At 37.6% G+C, this 19,926-nt stretch overlaps 1 protein-coding gene across 10 annotated transcripts in view; it reads left to right on the top strand.

The window, feature by feature from the left end:
* The window catches only part of PARD3 (par-3 family cell polarity regulator), a 461,320-nt gene extending 441,831 nt beyond the window's left edge, over positions 1 to 19,489 (top strand). For all 10 annotated transcript variants that reach the window (XM_049798455.1, XM_049798452.1, XM_049798450.1 and 7 more), the window contains 3 exons: positions 4,048 to 4,168; positions 13,803 to 13,930; positions 17,381 to 19,489. In XM_049798455.1, the coding sequence (XP_049654412.1) occupies positions 4,048 to 4,168; positions 13,803 to 13,930; positions 17,381 to 17,774 (643 nt within the window). In that variant the 3' untranslated portion in view covers positions 17,775 to 19,489. The remainder of the gene's footprint in view (positions 1 to 4,047; positions 4,169 to 13,802; positions 13,931 to 17,380) is intronic.
* The last annotated feature ends 437 nt before the right edge of the window (positions 19,490 to 19,926 follow it).

Raw genomic sequence — 19,926 nt, 5'->3', positions numbered from 1 at the left:
CTTGCTTACAGTTGCATTTTTAGCCCATGCTGGCTGGTGTGTGTTTTAAGGCAGCGCTCACAAAATAGTCGATTGTGAAATGTGCCGTCTGCAGAGGGAAGGCAACGGGGTGCCAAGGAGACATGTGATACAAGGAAGCCCAGCGGCTCTGCAACCCAAGTTAGCTTTGGCCCTAAAAGCCTTTCCTTTATTTCTTTTAACACTTAATAACGACAGCACTTTGAAAGAAGAACATCACTTGCATCGGATGCTAGGAGGTGCTAATTGTCTTCCCTAAGTTCACAGCCAGCCTGTTATTGAGCAGGCATAGGGAAGGGCTGTCTGGGCAAGCTGAGGTTACTGTAGCGAGCTGTGATTCCAGTTTTGCTCAAAAGTTTAAAACTAGCATAGGTCAAATCTTCAATAAACTTTGGACTCCTTCCTTTTCGCTTGTGGTCCTGAATTCTTGGAGGTGATTTTCCTTCAGATTTTCAGTTCATTTGTATGAAAAACTCAAACAAAACATGGTGCATTTAATTAAACTTCTGAGGACCTGCGCCATACATCTGCAAAAGTCAAAAGGGAATTTAAGCAGCAGGAACACCTGCAGCCCTGCATCCTAGTTGTCTGTTGATAGGACCCTACCTTTCTTGGATGAATTTGTCCAATAAGTCAGAATTCATTTTGCTTTAGACTGGCTAAGGACTCCTTACACTGGATATAATTTGTTTAGGTCTGCCTCAAGAGATAATGATGTGACTTACATAAAGAGTTGCAGATAGAACATCTCAGGACCTGAAAAGGAATAAAGTTAGGTCTGCACTTTTAGGTTTGCACTCCAAAATTTTATTTGTGACAGTTTTCTATTGTGATCATGATTTTTACTTTTCCCTCCTTCTGGAAGTATTAATTGTTGGCTGGGAGTTGAATGAGTTATCAAGCGGGCGTATCAAGTGTTCTCTGAGTGCAGTGGGAGACATAAAAAACATAGGGAAAAGAACTGTTAGTAAAATTAACTGGGTGAAGGGAGGCATGAAAAGAAATGGGAGGCAGCATGACAGGAGAGGATGGAGATGTGCAAGCCTTCGCTGGTGCAAAAGTTAGGGCAGCTGAATAATTTAACCTAGAGAATCAGAACAAGGTTGAGAAGAAAATGGAAACGAAAGGAAGCCAATGTGAGATACAGTCTAAGCCCTCAAATAATCTTCTTAAAAGTATCTTAGTCCCTCTTCAGCTGCCTACCTTTTCCATTTTCTTCTTCTAAATAAAAATGTTTAATTTTTTTTTTTATTATTATAAAACCGCTGACTTGACCTCACTTTCTGTGCCTCACAGACTTCTCGAGCACAAAGAAATTTGAGTAGATACAGAAGTGGTTTTGTCTTTTAATTTAGCTCTTTCTTTTATGTGAAATAGTCCTTTTTTATAATTCACTTCTTTTGCAATTTTCTAAATTTGGGTCATGTCCCTTGCTTTTCAGATAAAATAGAAATATTGTTAAAAGATTTATCTTCTCTGCCATTATCAAACCTTTTAATAACTTTGAATAACTTTTCTTAAATCAGCTTGCCTTTTTTTTTTTTTTTTTTTTTTTGTCATTAGAATAAGTTCTTCCTAGGTCTGGAGACAAGTTAATCATAAATCCCAGGATCCTCCTTGTTGTTCCATCTCTGCAGTGTAAAGGGTGTCAAATTCATGCATTTGCTTCTTGGGAGGAGACGTATATTTTGACTTCATGGCATGGACACTATGCATTTGCTAGCTATTCCTCTGCTGATGTAATTGTTTTAATGAATAACAATCACAAAATGTGCAGAAGTCCTCAGGTCTGTAATAATCCCTCCAGTAGCCCGTTTTAGGGCTAGTAGAGTATGTCTGTTCCTTACAGGGTTTAGTTCAGTACTTCTGGGGTTTATCTTCTGTTTTTCTTTGCCGTTGGATAACTGCTCCAGTGTCACTTCTGCATTGTGATCCCGTAGAGTTTGAAACAACCTTGATTAACGAAGGCTGATTATTTACTGATCTTCTTGAGTACTTCAAGGGGTTTACGTATGGCACTTTTCTAGTAATTTTGCACCAAAGTTCAATGACATTTCTCTTTCAAGCATACGTTCTTATACCTGATATACTAATACTTAAAGTATTTTGCTACATTTAAGTGCAATTTATCTTACCGAAAACATTGTCTGTGTAGAAAGTATTGGACTACTTGTTTGTCAGATTAACAATACCAGTTTTAAAAATCAACAGACCATTTAAAAGTATTTTGTATGTCTTGTACTGGATTGTGCTGATTGCATTTAAAATGTGCAGTGTATAGCAATACATGGGAAAAAAAACAAGTGGTTGTATAGTAAAGCTGGGCAGAATTAGACAATAAGGAATAAATTTACATAACATAAAACTGCAAGTGGAGATAAGCTGTTTCACAAATTAAGTTGAATTAAGGAAACAGAATTAGCAACACACCTACAATGAAGTGGAAATTTTGAAAATGCCACAATATTTCATTTCCACCTGTTCTAAATAAAACTTTCTTTTAATTGTACTTTTTAAAATGGCAATTTGCACGTAGAAGTTGACCTACCCTATAAATAAAGCATTTCTTAAAGCTCCCATTTGCAAAAAAAATCAAAGAAAACACTTCCCTAAATTCCTTCCTTTTCTTTGCCTTTGGGCTCAAAGAAAAGGAAAAAAACCCCAAACCTCTTAAAAAATTAGCCTTTGCCAGAACCTTGCTATTTTTTTCTTGTTGGCCAACCAAACACTGATAAGCTCCATTTAATGGCACTGAAAAGAGTGGGAGGTAACGTCTCAAACACCTACAGCCTCCAATCTACTGCACCTACCAGTCCCGAAAGACACAGAAAACAGTCACAAATGGACTCCAGAATCGTCTCTTTTCATATGAGAGAAGACATGGGATATAAATTCACTATGTTTATTGTACCCTGCATCCAAGAACAGGAATCTATTGAATTGCTTTCCGTTGTCTCCCTGCAGATTTCTCTTTTGAAGCAAAGTAATAGCTGACCATTCCTCATCAGCTCTTTTGAAATAAACAATGAAATGCAGGGTTTAAGAAGGCCATAAGAAGAGATTAAAATGCTTCTGGTTAGTCTTGATATAACATATTTGTTTGTCAGGCTTCCTGTGATTCCCACATTAACATGTTTGAAATACGGTGGGGGTTGTAGGGATCAGGTACTAGCCGCACAGCTGGGAAAACGGCAACGAGATTAATAAATATCCGCTTTCCCTCTGCCCCGTGAAATAAGCCATTCTTGTGCATATTTCATTACGGTTTCACTGCGCTATGGAGAACAGATTACCTGCAACAGGCGTTGTGGAAAAACGGATGCTTTTGGAGAATGCAAGGTTCTGGGTGTGCTGGTCCAGGGCTGAGCCCTCCCCAGCCCACCAGCGTCTGCGGGGCATCAGCCAGCACCAGTCTGCTGCCTGAATGTGTTCCTGTGTGTGGCACTGTCAAAGCGATTGCTTTCTACTGGCCTCCAAGCCTTTTAATGCTTTCAGGCTGATCAGTTTAAAAGACTTGTTAAAAACAGAACTAAGGGATGACAGGCTCTTATTGATTGGGGAAAATAATCAAATTTTATATAGGTAGGGCCTTCAGACATTGTAATGAATTTGATGTGAATAAAGATCTGACAGTAGTACAGTTTACTGATTGAGAAAAAGTATCTTTCATGTTTATTCAGTAGCAGAGATCATTAGGACTTTTCTCTTAATTTCTCTCTATGTTAAGACCGACACTAGCACATCCATTCCTCTTCATTTCCAGGAGTAACATATACTGAAAAGATGCCAGCAACTTTTGATGATTTTTAGGAATAGCCTTATTCATCTTATCCTTACACCATCTGAAGTTTCTTTATAAGTCAAACAGCATTATTCATCTTTAAAAAAACAAAGATCTTTGTACTAAATGCTTGGAAATTATTTTTAAGTCTGTACTCGTGCACTGTAGTAGCAGTCCCGTGCTAAGAAATTACAGTCACAGATGGCAGTTCCCAAGTATATTGATCATTTCCATCCTCCCTCTTTTAGCAACAGATCAACCCCTAACAATCATGACCGGATACAGCGCCTGAGACAAGAGTTTCAGCAAGCAAAGCAAGATGAGGACGTGGAAGACAGGAGACGTACTTACAGTTTTGAGCAGCCGTGGGTAAGTGTATGGAGCCTGTCAAACCTGGAAAGGCTGGCTGAGTCCCGCTGTCCCCAGGCTGGTCGGGAGCGGACCGACAGGGGTGCAGGGTCCTCTGCCTCCACACTCGTGCCCTTTCTGTTATCCCCATTTTGGTTCATTGATGTTTATTTCACTTTTAAACTTCAGCCATCTGTCCTGTGTGCATATAGCATTATTTACTCTGTGTTCAGACTTGACTCTGTGAGTTACGACTTGGATTTTTTTGCCTCATAGGCAATATCAGTTATTCTGAAATTTTCTAAGAAAATCAGAATAAAACACATACTAACGATAAATAACTTAGAGATAACATGTAACCTTCTAAATGGTATTTTCTCTGAAGCAGTATCGCTGTGATTAGTTCTTTTCCTTAAGAGGAAGAGCGATGTATTTTCACAGTAAAAAAGGAGAGATATGCATAATAGCATGCTTCACAATAGCACCCCTTTGCCACTTATATTAGCCGAGACAGTTCTGTCTCGAGATATACGTCCTAATTGATCATTTAAATCCTGTTCAATCTGATCTAACGATGTGATACAATTATGTAAATCCACGTGCTTATCTTGTTTAACATAATTGAATGAATCAGTGTTGCTTTTTAATCAATTACGTATCCTAAATTAGGATCCTTTAAATATGGGACAAGTATTTTATTGTATTTTTGTTTAAAATTCCACAATAAAGACAGTGAAAAATTTGCTTGCGTTCCCAAAAAAGCGGGAGCTGTATGATGACAGCAGTAGAATCTCTCACAGCTTCCTCTGAAGTGGGTGTAGGTGATGGGTTATTGTTACTTAGCATTACGATGCACACGAGACCAAGGTGGAAATAGCTAAAGATCCACATCTGTGTGTATGAAGTCACTGAGAACAACCTAGGTAACGTCATAATGCGTACGTCATCTTTGTTTGCCTATTGTGGTGGATATAGAAGATTTTTTGAATTTTGTCGGGTCTTTGTGTCCTTGTCCATCTTAAACTCACCAATTTGAACCTGTGGTATTTTTGACATGCAGCATGGAGAGGAACAAAGGTAAATGTATCCCTAAATGACCTAACACTGCTTAACATACTGTATCAGTATACAGGCTTCTCTTTTCCCATGTTAGAAAACCTCTAACCTTCTCTGCAATTGAATAAATAAAATAAACATTTTTTTTATGACCAGATGTTTTCAATTTGACGTGGTGAAGATAATGTGATGGCTTATCACAGTTATAGTGTAAGCAGGTTTGGGGTGAAAGGGGGCTGGGTGTAGGAGGTACTTTCCATTATGCATATCAACTGCTGTTTGGTCTCCAAACGAGAGATTTGAGCAGCATTCTTGGGAAAACTGTGTATGAGAAAAACTTGCACTCTTGAAGACTTGGGAACTTAACTACTGAAGGTCATGGGCCAAATTGTTGTATATCGAAATGCCATAGCAACTTTAGACAGGCAACTTGGCTTTTATTATAGTTTCTTGTAATGAGCGAGGAGGGAATTATTTGGATGACAGGCTGATTACCTTAGGAATGGAATAATTTCCTAAATTGTGGGTCAGAACACTGACCTTTCCTTTTTTCTCTTATTTAAACAAATGGGATCTCTATGTTTACTCCCCTTCTACAGATCATGCAAATGAGCTCAAAGTGACTAATTCAGCTTAATGTATTAATATTAATTCTGAAGCTTATTGTTGCTTTTGTAGGAGCTGCTCTGTTGTTAAATACGTAGGTGACCAAACGTTTTATTTTAGACAAGTACTTTAAAAAATTGGCCCAGAGTATTTTTGAATTATAATTTTTTTTTTCCCCATCATGTTCTCTAGCCTTTCAAGATCACAATGCTTGGAAAGGATAAAGCAATGATCTCATCTATTTCAGCAGTTCACAGTCATTTCAGTGTTAAGCAGCCATAACCCTCTCTTAAGGAGTGTGTATTATTACTTTAACTTATTAGCCTGAAATGATGGACTTTATTAAGACACCCTCTCAAAACAGATCCAGATGTATTATTAAATACCAGTGACACAAAAAAATGCAAAAGTGGTTTATAATACGTGTGCAGGAAAGTACTTAGATACATTCATCAACATCTTTTCAGTCTTCTCCATCTATAAGCTGTTGTTTACAAGCCACAGCAGTGAAAAGTGCACCAGTATGTGGACCATGTTGAAAAGTGTCTTTTCACCTGAGGGAGCTGGGTTGTGCAGCCTACATAAACAAATGGCTTTACATCCAGAGAAGCCTCTGAGCCGCATGACAGCAGCCAACTCTGACCTGGTTTGGGTAGAAAGAGAGGGAAAACCCATCCAAGGAGAAGTGTGTGCTATGAGGTGATAAGTAGTTTGCATTTCTCATTAACAAGCTGATGGGAGGGTTGAGGATAGGGAACAAAGTGCAGATGTGATGTGGGACTATTGGTTACTTTAAGGAAGTGTAAATGAACACAAAGTTTGCAATGTAAGTAATGGATACTGATGGAAATCTGGCAGCTCTGAGGATATTCAGAGGAGCTCAATAGCTCAGAAACCCGCTAATATGTTATCAAAACGTGAACATCGCCAACTCCAATCCATCCCAGACTATTAATGGCCTGTGAGGCAGGAGTCCAGCTACCTGCGACAAATACCTTCGAAGGTCTCCTCCACGGGTTGGAGGCAGATCCCCGTACCACGGAGCACCACGTCATGCTGGCTCTGAGCGATACCTGTGGCAGAGAGACCAGCACCTGAGCCCATCCCTTTCTGGCTGTGCCCATCAGGTGAAGGTTATTTCCCTGCAGATGAGCAATGCCACAGAGCTGGACTTTTTGCCTGGCTGTATTTGCCCTGCCAGTGAACAAAATACGGGACTGTCTATGAGTGTTCATACAGCAGCAGGCAGCTTAACAGACACGAGAAGTGATAGCGCTGGAATGAGATGACACCATCTATTAAGCAGCGTAACATTTCTGCTCAAGGCCATTTGAATGATATACTGTTAAGTTTTAATAACTGACTAACTGTCGCAACATTGAGGCATCTCTAAAATCCACTGGTTCTGCAACTGAGTCAAAGCTTTATGAAAAGGTTTTTGCATTTGTTTACTTTAAGATAACTTTCTCAGGCTTCCTGATATTTTTTTCTCTTTCATGGCTTTTTTTATTTTCTGTGTTTCAAAAAAAAAAGGTGCAAGAAGGTTTCAAGGGCAATACTGTATGCCTGATGTTACACAGGAAAAATAAAAAAAAGAAAAATAACATAAAATGTGATTAATCCATTTTAATCCTGCTGGTGTTAATTCCAGTCGGAGTTTGCAGAAATGTGTATCTGGGCATGTAGAATTGCATGGAATCACAGTATGTCTGCTAATATTTAAGGCCCTTGCTGTTGCTATGACATTTTTATACCAATGCAGGATTCTTTGGGGGCTGATTTTTCTGTTTGGTACCAAAGTTGAGCCTCTGTTTTTTCTTCTTTTCTGGGTAGAATTGGGTCTGCTGAGGTTTATCCTTCCTTGCGCCAGTCCTGGGGTTTGCGGGGTTTTGGTTGTATTTTGTTCTGTATCTTTTATTTTTGCCTAGTCACATCTTAATTAACAGATCCTCACCTTCAATAACAAAAACGCAGCGCTATAACCCTAAATGTCATGGGAGTGAACAATCCAATTAAAAAAAAAAAGAGCATATTAAATCCATTGAAAACACTACAACTGCTTGCCAGTCCTGTTTGTAGAAGCATACCAACAATCAAAAAAACCCACAAAGATGCAACAGGAACAAAACTTGGTGGCTTATTTCTTCATCTTTAATTAAAAAAAGCAGTGTTAAAAATGGAAAGTGGCAAATTCCATTCACAAATACATTCATCTCCAGTCATCCTGGATCTGTTTGGATGGTGGGTGAAAATTGGCATTGAGAGAGCAGCTGAGCAAACTCTACTTTAAATATTCAAGAGTCAAATAAAAAGACTTTTTTTTTCTAAAGAGAACAACTAACTTGGTCAAAATAAATATACTACCTGATTCGTCTGAGTATAGCTTTAATTATGTGTACAAATTTGTGAAAGGTAAATAATTGCATGATTTTCATAGAGGAAAGACTCCAGAAGTCCTAATAACAGACTCAGGCATGGCTGATAGATCAATGCTCAGAAAATTTAGGGACCATGCCTTGTTTTTCTGCTGTTTGTTGGTGCGTAGATCTTTTCTGTAAGACAGATTTCAAGAAAAAGAAATCCTTTTTTATCTGTTTATGCTACTCATTTCTTATCCCTGTATTCAAGTCCTTGACCTAGTCAAAGCCAATATGAATTCTAAATAATCTAAAATTCTTTCAGTAAAAAAGAAGCCTGATTTTTATTGTTGTAACTTTGACTGTAGCATATTAATTTTACCTGAAAAAATAATGATAGACTATATTCAAAACCAACATTATAAAGTTTATGTCAGGCTGTAAATTATGTAGAATTACTCAACACATTAATGAGAAAGAAAAGGAATATATCAATTGTTTCTCTTATGAATCCATTTCAAAAGTCTCTTTCAGGGTATTTTATTCAAGATATTAGGCAATATCTAATGCAGTAGACAAAGAATACCTTAGGAGCTAAATTGCCGTTTCTCCTACCCCAGTCTTTTTCAGAGAGGAAACCAAAATTATGCAGGGCACCCTCTACACAGGTAGTTTCTCTTCAGCTGTGTAGTTAATATCCATTCTGTGTCAAATCTGCAAAGGATTTTGTGAAATACCAGCAATTTTCTTGCCAAGATTCAGGCTCCGACTTTAAAATTTTATATTTTAAACTTTTTTCCCCCACTAGTTTCAATCTACTAATTTATGTGAATCAGAAAATGAAGATAGAAGATTTTAAAAAAGAAATTAAATAATCTTAGTTTGTAAATAAACATATTTATAGCTCACAAGCATGCAGTGCATGTAAATACCCCAGGCAGAACTTCAGGGATAAGTGGTTTGTTTCCACCATATGAAGATTTTCTTTCTGCTGCTGCTATATGCAGAATGGAAATCTTTATCCTGTACCACACCATTCAGCTTCCTACATATACACCATAGAAAGATACACAAAGGGATGGGATTTTCTTGTTATATGGTGTCTGAATTAATACACACACCTGTTGGCAATTTTTAAGAGAAATATTGCTACACGTTCTGTTTACCATAGCAACATAAACAAACAGATGGAAGTAAAAATAGGTATCAAGGACATCTCCAGAAGAACTGAATGTTTTTATCATTCTGAATTTTTATATACACAGTTACTGGATTGTCTGTCATCTATGCAAAGTACATTTGCACATAAAGCAGGCAAGGTCATTTAATCTTATCTATTTCTAATTAGTGCTGAACTATAAGAACCACAGACTTTTGGGGGGCCTTGTGTCTACCAACTTCCTAGGTGAACTTGAAACTTCTTGGTTAAACACAGAGCTTAATCTGGAAAAAAACCCAGCACATTTGTTTTAATATTAAATAATGACCTTTTTTAATGACTGGAAAAATACTAAGGGACTTGTTCCTTTAGTAATCTACCTATTAACTGCTTCTTTATCAACACAAAGGAGTTCTCTCAGTCTGAGTAAGCATTTCTCCCAGCTTCTCGCTATGGCAGTAGGCTGTCAGATAGGTGTGTCACCTCAACTGGTGGATCTCCTGTCGCCTGAGCTGATCGGATCTCCCTGAAAACCCAGCGCCCTGGATCGCCCCCATGATCTCCCCTCTGTAATTCTGTGGCAACTTTGATCTGTGCCCGTCCTGGAGGATCCATACTGCCACCATGTAGAGCTACCCTCCATGGGCAGAAATGCCGCCCTGCAGGGAAAGAAACTGTCTGGGCAGCCATTGCTTTATAGCTAGGAAAGAGAGGAGGGACCTTTATCCTGAAAATATGCTGCCTTTTACTGCTGATAGTGGTCAGTGCAACAGGAGCCATGGGGGTACATTCTCTGTGAAATGAAAAAATGTTGTTTGCATAAAGTGAGAAATCTTTGCAGCCCTGCCCTGGTTTTAAATTCATGCCTCTTTGAGAAGAGAGCTGTCTAATTTCTTGTATCTTAAAGCCCAATTTTACATGCTGAGTATTGTTTAACAACGCTGAATGCAGTAACTATCATTGCCACTTAAATGTATTGCGGAAGACATGAACATACATTTATTTGTATAATGCAGCCTTGGTTGTTATTGTGGCCTTGACCGATCCTGATTTAAAAGGTCAGTGCTTGTCATACATCTCATTGCAAACAAGGCCAGAGTTCTTATCAATCTGTACTGTGAAGACCAAGCTGTTGCCAGGTTTGTTGGATGATTTCAGGTCGTTCTAATTGTACTTCTTAGCCTTGCGTTGATATCAGTGTTAAAATTACTGTGTTATGTGTATTCCTTATTCATGGTATTTTGTTGCTGTTGAAAAATGTGAAAATAGTTCAACTGTTGTTTTTTTAATTACCTCCATTTTGTGCTGATATAGGTGGGGTATGCGTGTATATAGATGTATATTTGTGTATAAATTTTATATAAATATATATATATAAAAGTATACTTCGGGGATTGAGACAAAATTACCAATTAGCTTTTGAAGACTAAGGTTACGTATGATATAAATATTTTTGGTTTAGACACTTTAATTGAAAGAATATTGAAAAGATAAATCACTGTATGGAGATTTGCATTTTTCTGAACAAGTTAAGGATCCAAAAAGGAATATGTTAAGTCTTTATATGATCATAACCATATATCAAGGGCATTCATATGGTATCACTGAGGTTTTTAATGAAAAGATTTGAAAGAAAGGCCTTTTCATTAATAAGATGGTTGAATGTACCTGTCTCTGTGTATATATGTTATGTTATGGAATATGTGATTACATACAGAGGGAGTATTTTTATGTCTCATTGCCATATCTTTGGATGCTTGAAATCAGATAGCAGATTCGATTATATCAACAGCTTATTGTAGATGTGAACAACATGCAGACAGGACTCTAAATAAGTATCCTTTTCAGATTAGTTAAGTATTGCAAATCCACTTAGTTTAACAGGGCATGCAGGTATTCATACCTTCAGAAAATCAGATAATGGATTTTAGATGTTTGCCTTTAGACTCATCAAATTATAAATGCGGTCCATTAGATGAAATTCTTTGTGAACTGCAGAGAATCCAGACCTGACTTCTCAGATCCAGTCATTCTGGGCATGTGCTACAGCGGGCGGACAGGCATGATAGCCCCTGCCTCTATTTAACCATTGGTTCCTGTGTGCATTAAAAAAAAAATCTCTGAAGTTACGTTTTGATCTTAGTCCATTCGTAGTCCCTTAGGGCTTTCAAAGCCTCTGTCGCTTTATTAAAGGCTTTTGTGGTAACTTCAGCTCTCTGCACGTGTGTGTGCATGTACTTGCATTTACTCTTTCTAGATGATGCATTTTAGTGTCTTGTATAAACCAAAATTGAGCAGCAGCTCAATTCTAGCTCCACCTGTTTGGTAATTTAACCATTCCTGTACTGAAAAATCCTTTAATCTGTTATATTTACAGTGAACTGAAAAAAGCCAAACTGTGTTTTCAAATAGAGAGAAGCAATTCTGATGTCATGTCTTAGCTGTGATAACTGCTTTCTCACATATGACATATAGTAGCTGCAAGCTTTCCAACATTGTTAAAGTGGAACTCATGAAATGAGGAGATTGGCTCTAAAGTCTTAGTTTAAATTTTTTTATTCCTTATGGAGAAGTTGAGATGGGAACTTCTGAGTTTCCCTCTGGTCCTCTGTAAGCTGCTTATAACCACACTGGAGAGAATTCACAAATAAATCTTGTGATTTTCAGGTAATCACTTGCTTCCATAAGCTGAGCCCTTCAATAAAATACCAAATGTCAGAAGACTCTCAATAAAGTCAAGAAAGTTAGAAATGTTGACATATGCAATAACTGAAACGCTGCTCTGTATGTGTTGCCCTTATTTAATATAGTAGGAAATCTCCATGGGAGTTGTTGGTTTGGACATACATATGTACAGCTTATTCATCTCTAAGAAAATTTCCCACAAGGCTGACACACAAGGCTGTTTTCTCAACTTGTTGCTTCATCATACCATTCCTAAAGCATTTTTCATTAGAAATACTGTTTTACCAAGGTTTTTACAGAGTAAATCTATTCTGAAGTAGACATCAATGTTGTATTAAGGATTCTCTTAAATAAGTTCTCCGTTACTCATAGTCTATGCTTTCACATTCTGGTTCTTTTGCGCAGTAATCTTCTCATAACGAGAAAGGCAGTTGTTCACCAAATTGTACCTGTTGAATTCTGAGCCAAGACTGATGCTCTTTCTGTCTGAAGAGTATCGTTATTGAAAATGAAGTTTCTAAAAGTTGTACACCTGTTTCAGATTTGTTGTGTTTCTGGCTACATGCAGGTACTTGACTGTATAGTAAGACAAAGGAGAAGTTTACATCACAGATGACAACTTTCTAGTTTCTAAAACTTGTCTTCAATGTAGGAGTCTTTTGAAAAGCCTTTTATCTTGCAGATATTTGTGAGCCATTATGATAACTTTCTGCAGCAGAAATTATAATGGCAAAAAACAAGAGATGTTTGTTTTGAGGGAAGGCACAGATAAAAAGGCATAAAGTGCATTAACAAAAGCAAGTCTGAGACAAGCTGTTTCAGTCCCAGGCTCAGAAAAGTGGTTGTGCTCCCTAACTTCCCAGTGATTAGACTTACGTGTTTTGAATAGAACTGGTAATTTTAAGGAGATAGATAAAATAATGCTTTGTTTCTTTGTTAGGTGAAACCTTATTATTAAAACAACAAGAAAAGCCTATAATGTTCTTTGACTTTTGTGGCACCCTATTTTGCAGCTGGAAATCACAAAATCTGAAGAAACTAGTGACATAAAATGAAAAGTGGTATCTCTACAAAAGTGAAGTTTTTCATAATCCAAAGTTTGATTCCAACCATTCTGCCAGATCTTCACCACCAATGCTCTGTATTCCCAGAAAGGCCATCCATTTTCACCTGCCCTCAGTATTGGCCTCGAAGTTTCAAATTGTCACCTTGTTAAGATGTTATCTAAAATCCTTCTCAGAGATACAGGATTCCCCATTGTCCATAAAAGACTTGCTAAATTTGTCTACTTGATCCTATCGGAACCAGAAGATGTTTCCCTGCCTCTCAGAAAAGCAAGTGGTGCATGTCTGGACCAACAGCAAAATAGGATGGGTCTAATAAGGGAGAGCATCACTTGAGCATACTGGTGAGGTTCGAAAGAGCTGCTGTGCTCCCTCCTCCCTCAGATCTTCAGTGGGGTGTAAAACTTAGCATTACCATGGCTAGGCTAACTTACAGTGTCTGAAGATCTGTTCCACTGACTTAATTTAAATTTCAGTGTTACTATAAAAGCATAACCCATTCTGGACCAATATTTTCCTGATGTGTCTCAGAAATGGTAGGTCAGAAACAGAATCTGTAGCACAGGCCACTGTTACAGATCAGAAAATAACCTAATTATTATGAAGGAGCTACTTGAACTGCCTGTTGAAACAAGTATGACTGTAGGTGTACAGTAGCAATTTAAATGATTGCTCTTTTGTGGGTATTTTTCTGCTTTGTTTAAGACAGTTTCATTTTCATTTTGTAGCCAAGCACCAAGACGTACTCACAGAGTGGCAGACACTCAGTATCAGTAGAGGTTCAAATGCAGCGGCAACGGCAAGAAGAAAGAGAGAGTTTCCAACAAGCTCAGCGACAGTACAGCTCACTACCCAGGTATGGTAACTGTCTGAAGCTATTCAGTGTATATGAGCCTGGAGCTAATTTCATTTGTGGAAGGAAAATGTTGTACTTAGTGCAGACACTTTTGTTTAGCATTGATATAGGGTGGAATGTATTCAGTGTGGAAGAGGCATGAAATTTCTTAAGTGAGAGCATGTGGTAGCTGTTTATTTTAGGAAAATTACTTCAGAGCTGGTTTCAGTGGGATTTGATGACACTCAGCACCCAACAGAATTGAGACATTAAAACAAAGCTATTCTTTGTGGGACATCATCCAGTTTAATTTTCTGCAATTACAAAAGTCTCCTGAGCATGACATGGGTTGTCCCCTTTTGACATGTCAGATGATGTTTTTTCTGTTGCCTAATGCCTTACTGGGTAGAAATTCTATCTTTGTGACGCTAATACAGAGGAAAAATTAAAAGGACAAAAATAATCTCAAAACCTCAAACAAAAGAATATGGAACTGAGAAACTCTATCCAAAAAATCAAGGGCCTTCAAGTTTCCGGTATATACATTTCTTCTAAGTTACTGGGTCATTAGCAATGGAATGCTGAAAATTAATACACTTTTTGTCTAAACAAAACTGTATTTTTAAAAAATCTTAGATGTTTTAAAATGAGCTGTTTGGGCAAAATCTCTTTTACTTGATATTTAGCTTTAAGAATTATTAAAAGTTTACCCAAGTGTACTGTAATTTAACTATCATAGTTAAGCATTATGCAGATAGTCTTTGCCTTTTCAAATATCAGTGGGAATGTTTGAATGGAGAGTCCTTCACAACGGAGGTTGGTGTCAAATTCCTTTCCAACAAGGTTGTATTGTTTTTTGTGCCCCATGTGGAAATGTTGTGGAAACAAAATTTTTGTGACAACGTGTGTTTTGCTAAGTAAGTGTATCATAACTCTTCTTTTGGAGACAAATAGAAGCTTCATAATCAAAGTTATCTAATCATGAACTTTTATCCTACCAAAATCTTTGAAAATAAAACATATCTGTCAGATTTCGCATGCTATGACAGCTTTCAGTGTAGAATTTTTCTGTTAAGTTTAGAAGGTGGAAAAGGAAAATGTAAAGTTACTGTATTTTCTTAGATTGTTAGTTTGTTACTTTGAAATCTTTATATTCCTTTTACTTCTTATCTCTACCTTCCTTCTGCAGTGACCACACCTATTAATGCCGTCTTGTTTTTCCTGAGAAATTCTCTTTCAGTTTTGCTAGCCCCAGTAACACACCGATTGAGTGCAAAAGCACAGATGCTAGTGTCGCTTTTAAGTTGGGGGTTTATTTTTAGTTTTAAAACTATGATTCTTAAAACTCGCTTCCTCTCTTCTGCTCAATCACTGGCAGCATTTAAAAGTTGGAAGTCAGTTGCAATGCAGTTCCAGTGGCAGAAATTAGTAACTGTAAGGAGATAATTAATCTACAAGAAATTTGGAAAATAATGCTTTGCGTCATAGAAATGCTTGTTTTGAAAATAGTGACTGAGGACTTCACTCAATGTGGTTTTCAACATGAGAAATGACTAGCAAGCTAGCAATGCATGTTACTGAGTAATTAATGATAATTTCATTACTTTGAGCACTCTGGGTATTTGAGCTGTGCTGAGAGCAGACCAAATTTCAGGACCTTGGGCTAAAGTTGAGTGCTGTAAATACCACAATACTCCTATAACAAGCTGGGGCATCCAGTTCTCTAACTTTACAAACTGTTCGTAACTCTGTGATTGATCTTTAAAGAAATCTTACTGTTACTCTGAAACTCAGATCCCAAGCTTAATGTTACAACCGTGGCTTTGTAATGATTAAAGTGTGTGCACTGGCTTCATTCTTGAGCTTTGTTGCTTTTCATCTTGTATAGTCTCTAGGAGCCTCCTTTTTTCCCCTCTGTACATTCAAATCATTAGTACTGAAGGCAAATAAACTCTTGAGTCAATTTTAAAGGATCTTCCCAGAAAGACAAGGAAAGTGGGCCAACTAATTTTGAACAAGTACCAAAAAACAGTCAGTAAATTAAATCAGTTCAACTAGTCATCCTTGTGTCCCATGTGAAACTGTAAAAGCAATGTTTAACTCCAAGTTAATTTTCTAGCACTTAAAATTTATCTTGCTCTAGATCAGAAACCGGACAGTTTCGTAGCCTACAGAGGTTCGTTCAATTTGCTCTTGTTCCAGGGACTGATAAAACATGGCTCGGAAACATTGTTTCTTTGTTAAAGTTGGATATGTGAATACCAGGAATAGCTATAAAAATTTGCATAAGAATTTACATTATGCTGTGATTTATGTTGTAATAATTTACATTCATCCTGAATAACAATTTTCATCCAGAGGTCTCAAAATCTATTATGAAATAAGGTGGATATGGTCATTTTCAAATTGAACATGTGGAAGAAAGATTGCAAAAACATTAGGAGACCTTTTACTTTTACTAATGGTAGAAAAATTTTCTGGGATTCCTGTTTCTCCACTGCATATGCATTGGATGAGGCCACATCGAGTCATGTGTGTTGACATGAAAAACCATGCCATATATAAACAACTAAATTATTTTCTTAATGATTAATGTCACAATATATTTTTACTGCTTGATTCTCATGCACTAATTTTAATCTCAAAGTGGGTGTCTCTTTTGCTGCAGCACAAAATTGTTTTACTTTATCATCACCAATCTTATTTTAAATTCATAAAAGCATCTAGCAGCTTGATAGTAAATTAAAGCTATTTCAAAACCATAATCTGTCTTCAAAATAATGTGATGATTTATTGTGAAAAGTTATAGGAATTTGTAATTCCTATATGTATTTGATTTAATTACCTATGCCCTGGAGCCAAAAAAACGAGCAAAAAGGTTATCTCTGCCTTTTCTTTTATGAAAGCTATAGAAAACTGAGAAACAGTCCTGATAGCACAAAATTCCTTATTTATGGAAGTGGGAGGAAGAAACTCTCATCTGTGTAACTCCCTATCAATAATGAGCTTTATCTTCTGACTTGTGCACTGTTAGAGCAAGTGTTTTAAAGATCTGCCTGTTGCATTTTTAATCAAGTGTGAGTCTAGATTCAAATCTTTCATGAGTGACTGTTATCTGGTGTCTTAGGAAGCACAGCAATGTGTATGGTCTTTCCTAGTCTGCAGCAGAACTGTAGCAGCACTTTTGTCTTGAGAACATGATGGTAGTTGTAGCACTGGATGGGTTTTCACAGCATATTCCTCATGGAGAGGCCTAGAAATATAGTTCAACTCTGTAGGGAATGTTCTCCCACCAAAAGAGGCAAGATGCCTCTTTGGGGCAGAAGAGAATGTGACTTCTGGAGAATACTCTAGTTGGGGGAAACCTGATGGCATTGCAGAAGCACCCGTCTTTCCAGGGACTCTTGTCTATTACAGTAGAAGGGGAACCAGAATATTTGTCTTAAAAGCCTCTTCCATTTTTCTTTCCAGGCAAAGCAGAAAAAATGCCAGTTCTGTATCTCAAGACTCCTGGGAGCAGAGCTATTCCCCTGGAGAAGGGTTCCAGACTGCGAAGGAAAATCCCAGATATTCCAGCTACCAGGGATCAAGGAATGGCTATATGGGGGGACACGGCTTCAATGCCAGGGTAATGCTAGAAACACAAGAACTGCTCCGTCAAGAGCAGAGGAGGAAAGAACAACAACTGAAAAAAAAAACTTCTTCTGAAGGGCCTAGCAACTATGACTCTTATAAGAAAATTCAGGACCCTAATTATACCCCTCCTAAAGGTCCTTTCAGGCAAGATGTACCGCCTTCACCATCACAGGTAGCGAGGCTGAACAGATTGCAAACACCAGAAAAGGGAAGGCCATTTTATTCTTGAGGTGAAGAAAATGAAGATCAACCTGTCATGCAATAAGGAACATTTTCATATAAAGACTTATATTTTGAAAACTTTTTAAACTGATGGTACTAAGGAATATATCCGTTGTCTGTTTCAGTGCCTTTAAAATTACGGGCAAAGCGTTGGTGGGCCTTATGTCTTTGCCGTTCTGTCTCAAGTGTTGAATTCATGGAAGGATGTTCCACCATTTGACAATCATAGCGGAAGCGAGCAACGCCGCCCCTGCGTACTGAGTCCCGTAGCCCAGTCCAGTAGTTGTCAATGGCTTATTACTAGGATTTGTTGTAATGTGTTTTACTTTGCAGTGACTTATTACACCAACATGCAGCTTTGTGGCATAAAATTAATGAATTTGAGGTTGAAGGAAGCATTAACATGTCCTTTTTTATTTCTCTCGGGTCAGGAGGAGGGTTACATATCACTCTTGAGTGAATAAGGCTTAGCTCTGCTCTGGATCGCAGTCACAGTTCTAAGATGTTTTATGGTGGAGTCATTACCAGTCTTCGTTGATCAATATTTAAGTGTCTGTATGCTGAAAAACTATCCTTCTCCTATTATGCACATACGCACTCTTTTTCTCTCTCTCTCCCCACTCGGAGCTTATTAAAAAAGCCTTTATCCTGACTCATGAGGAAAACAATATTAAGCTTTCGGTTATCCTGAGAATCCTGTTACAATTGCCTTATAATCTTAATACACAGTCCATTACAAATGAAATAACTGGAGAGAGACTATTTATAGTCACAGCCAAGCCCTTGATAAGTATATTTTACTACTTTATTAAAGATGGGAAATTATGAACAAACATACAACCGAGTTCTGCTTTGCTTTACTTCTAAATGAATTTGGTCATATGACACTTGTGTCTAGGAAGAGAACTAGGGAGGGTAACATCCCATGGTCATCTGATACACAGTTGTCTTTGGGCAAATTTTGGAGGTAGCTTAAAGCAAGAACAGAAGAAATCAAAGTTTTTCTTTGGATCAAAAAACTGAAAAGAAAACAATTTCTTCTTTTTACAGTTTGTGAAGCTTTGTGGAGAATTGCCTTGTGCTTCCGTATACTGTATTGTTGCATCGTGATGCTACATTAAAAATAAACCTTTAAGTATATGAATGAGATATAAGTGGAGACAAACTGTTACACATCATCCTGAAAACATGTCAGTATCCAAAAATAACTAAAGCGAAAAAGATTGCTCTTGCAGTGAGTAATATTTGAATGTGCATATGGGATACAAGAATTTCTTTTGCAGCAGCTGTTTTTATGTTTGTTGGTCTGAACTTCATCTATGTAAAAAATATATCTGGGTTGCTGAAGTGCCTGCAAATCCTGATGTGAAAAGGCTTGAGAATGGATCTCAGCGTATCATGTACAAAAAGGAAAGAGAGAAAGCAAGAAAGAAAATCATGTATTGCGTGATTTAAAAAAACGCCTATTTTTTTTTACTGGCACATTTTATTTTTGCGCCAACTTGTTTCTAGAATATATGTGAAATATCAGCACACATATCGTGTCTTTTATGCCTGTTTGTTACGGTTTTTGTTGTTAATAATGTACTCCGTGTTTAAAAGTTGTTATTAGTGTAAGCACAGTGACATTGGATGACAATAGCTCTTTTACGCAGAATTTACAAAACTGTGTAAAACGGCTTTCCGTGTACAGATGAAATTTAGAATAAAAAGCTGTTTCCATCCTCGTCTTGGTATTGCCTGTAGACCCTTGTGAGAACTGCTGCAGACATGGAGTTAAAAAAATATTTAACAGATGTTATTTTATTGTATTCCTAATGATTTGCGTGTGTCTTTCTGTGAGCACTTATAAACATCAGCAAAAAAAAAAAAAAAAAAAAAAAGATTTACAGCCCAGGTGAACACCTGAAGACTATTCTCAGAGGGAAAAAACCACTCAGTTTAACGTCTTCTGTTATTTTAGGCCATACCTGTGACATTTAAAAGGTGCATTCTTAAGACTAACCTCTGTGGCAAAAAATCTTTCGTGCTGTAGCGGGGAGTCCTCTCCCTGAGGAGATCACTGTCAGAAGGGCACCCGCTGTGCTCTGGCCAAATCCGGGCACGTGTGAGGAAACCCCCTCAGGACCAAGTGTGTGTTTTGGGCTCTGATGGGAGCC

This window comes from Accipiter gentilis, chromosome 4, assembly GCF_929443795.1.
Source record: "Accipiter gentilis chromosome 4, bAccGen1.1, whole genome shotgun sequence".
Taxonomy (NCBI): Eukaryota; Metazoa; Chordata; class Aves; order Accipitriformes; family Accipitridae; genus Astur; species Astur gentilis.
The sequence above is the reverse complement of the archived record's forward strand: the minus strand, read 5'-3'. Positions and strand labels throughout refer to the sequence as shown.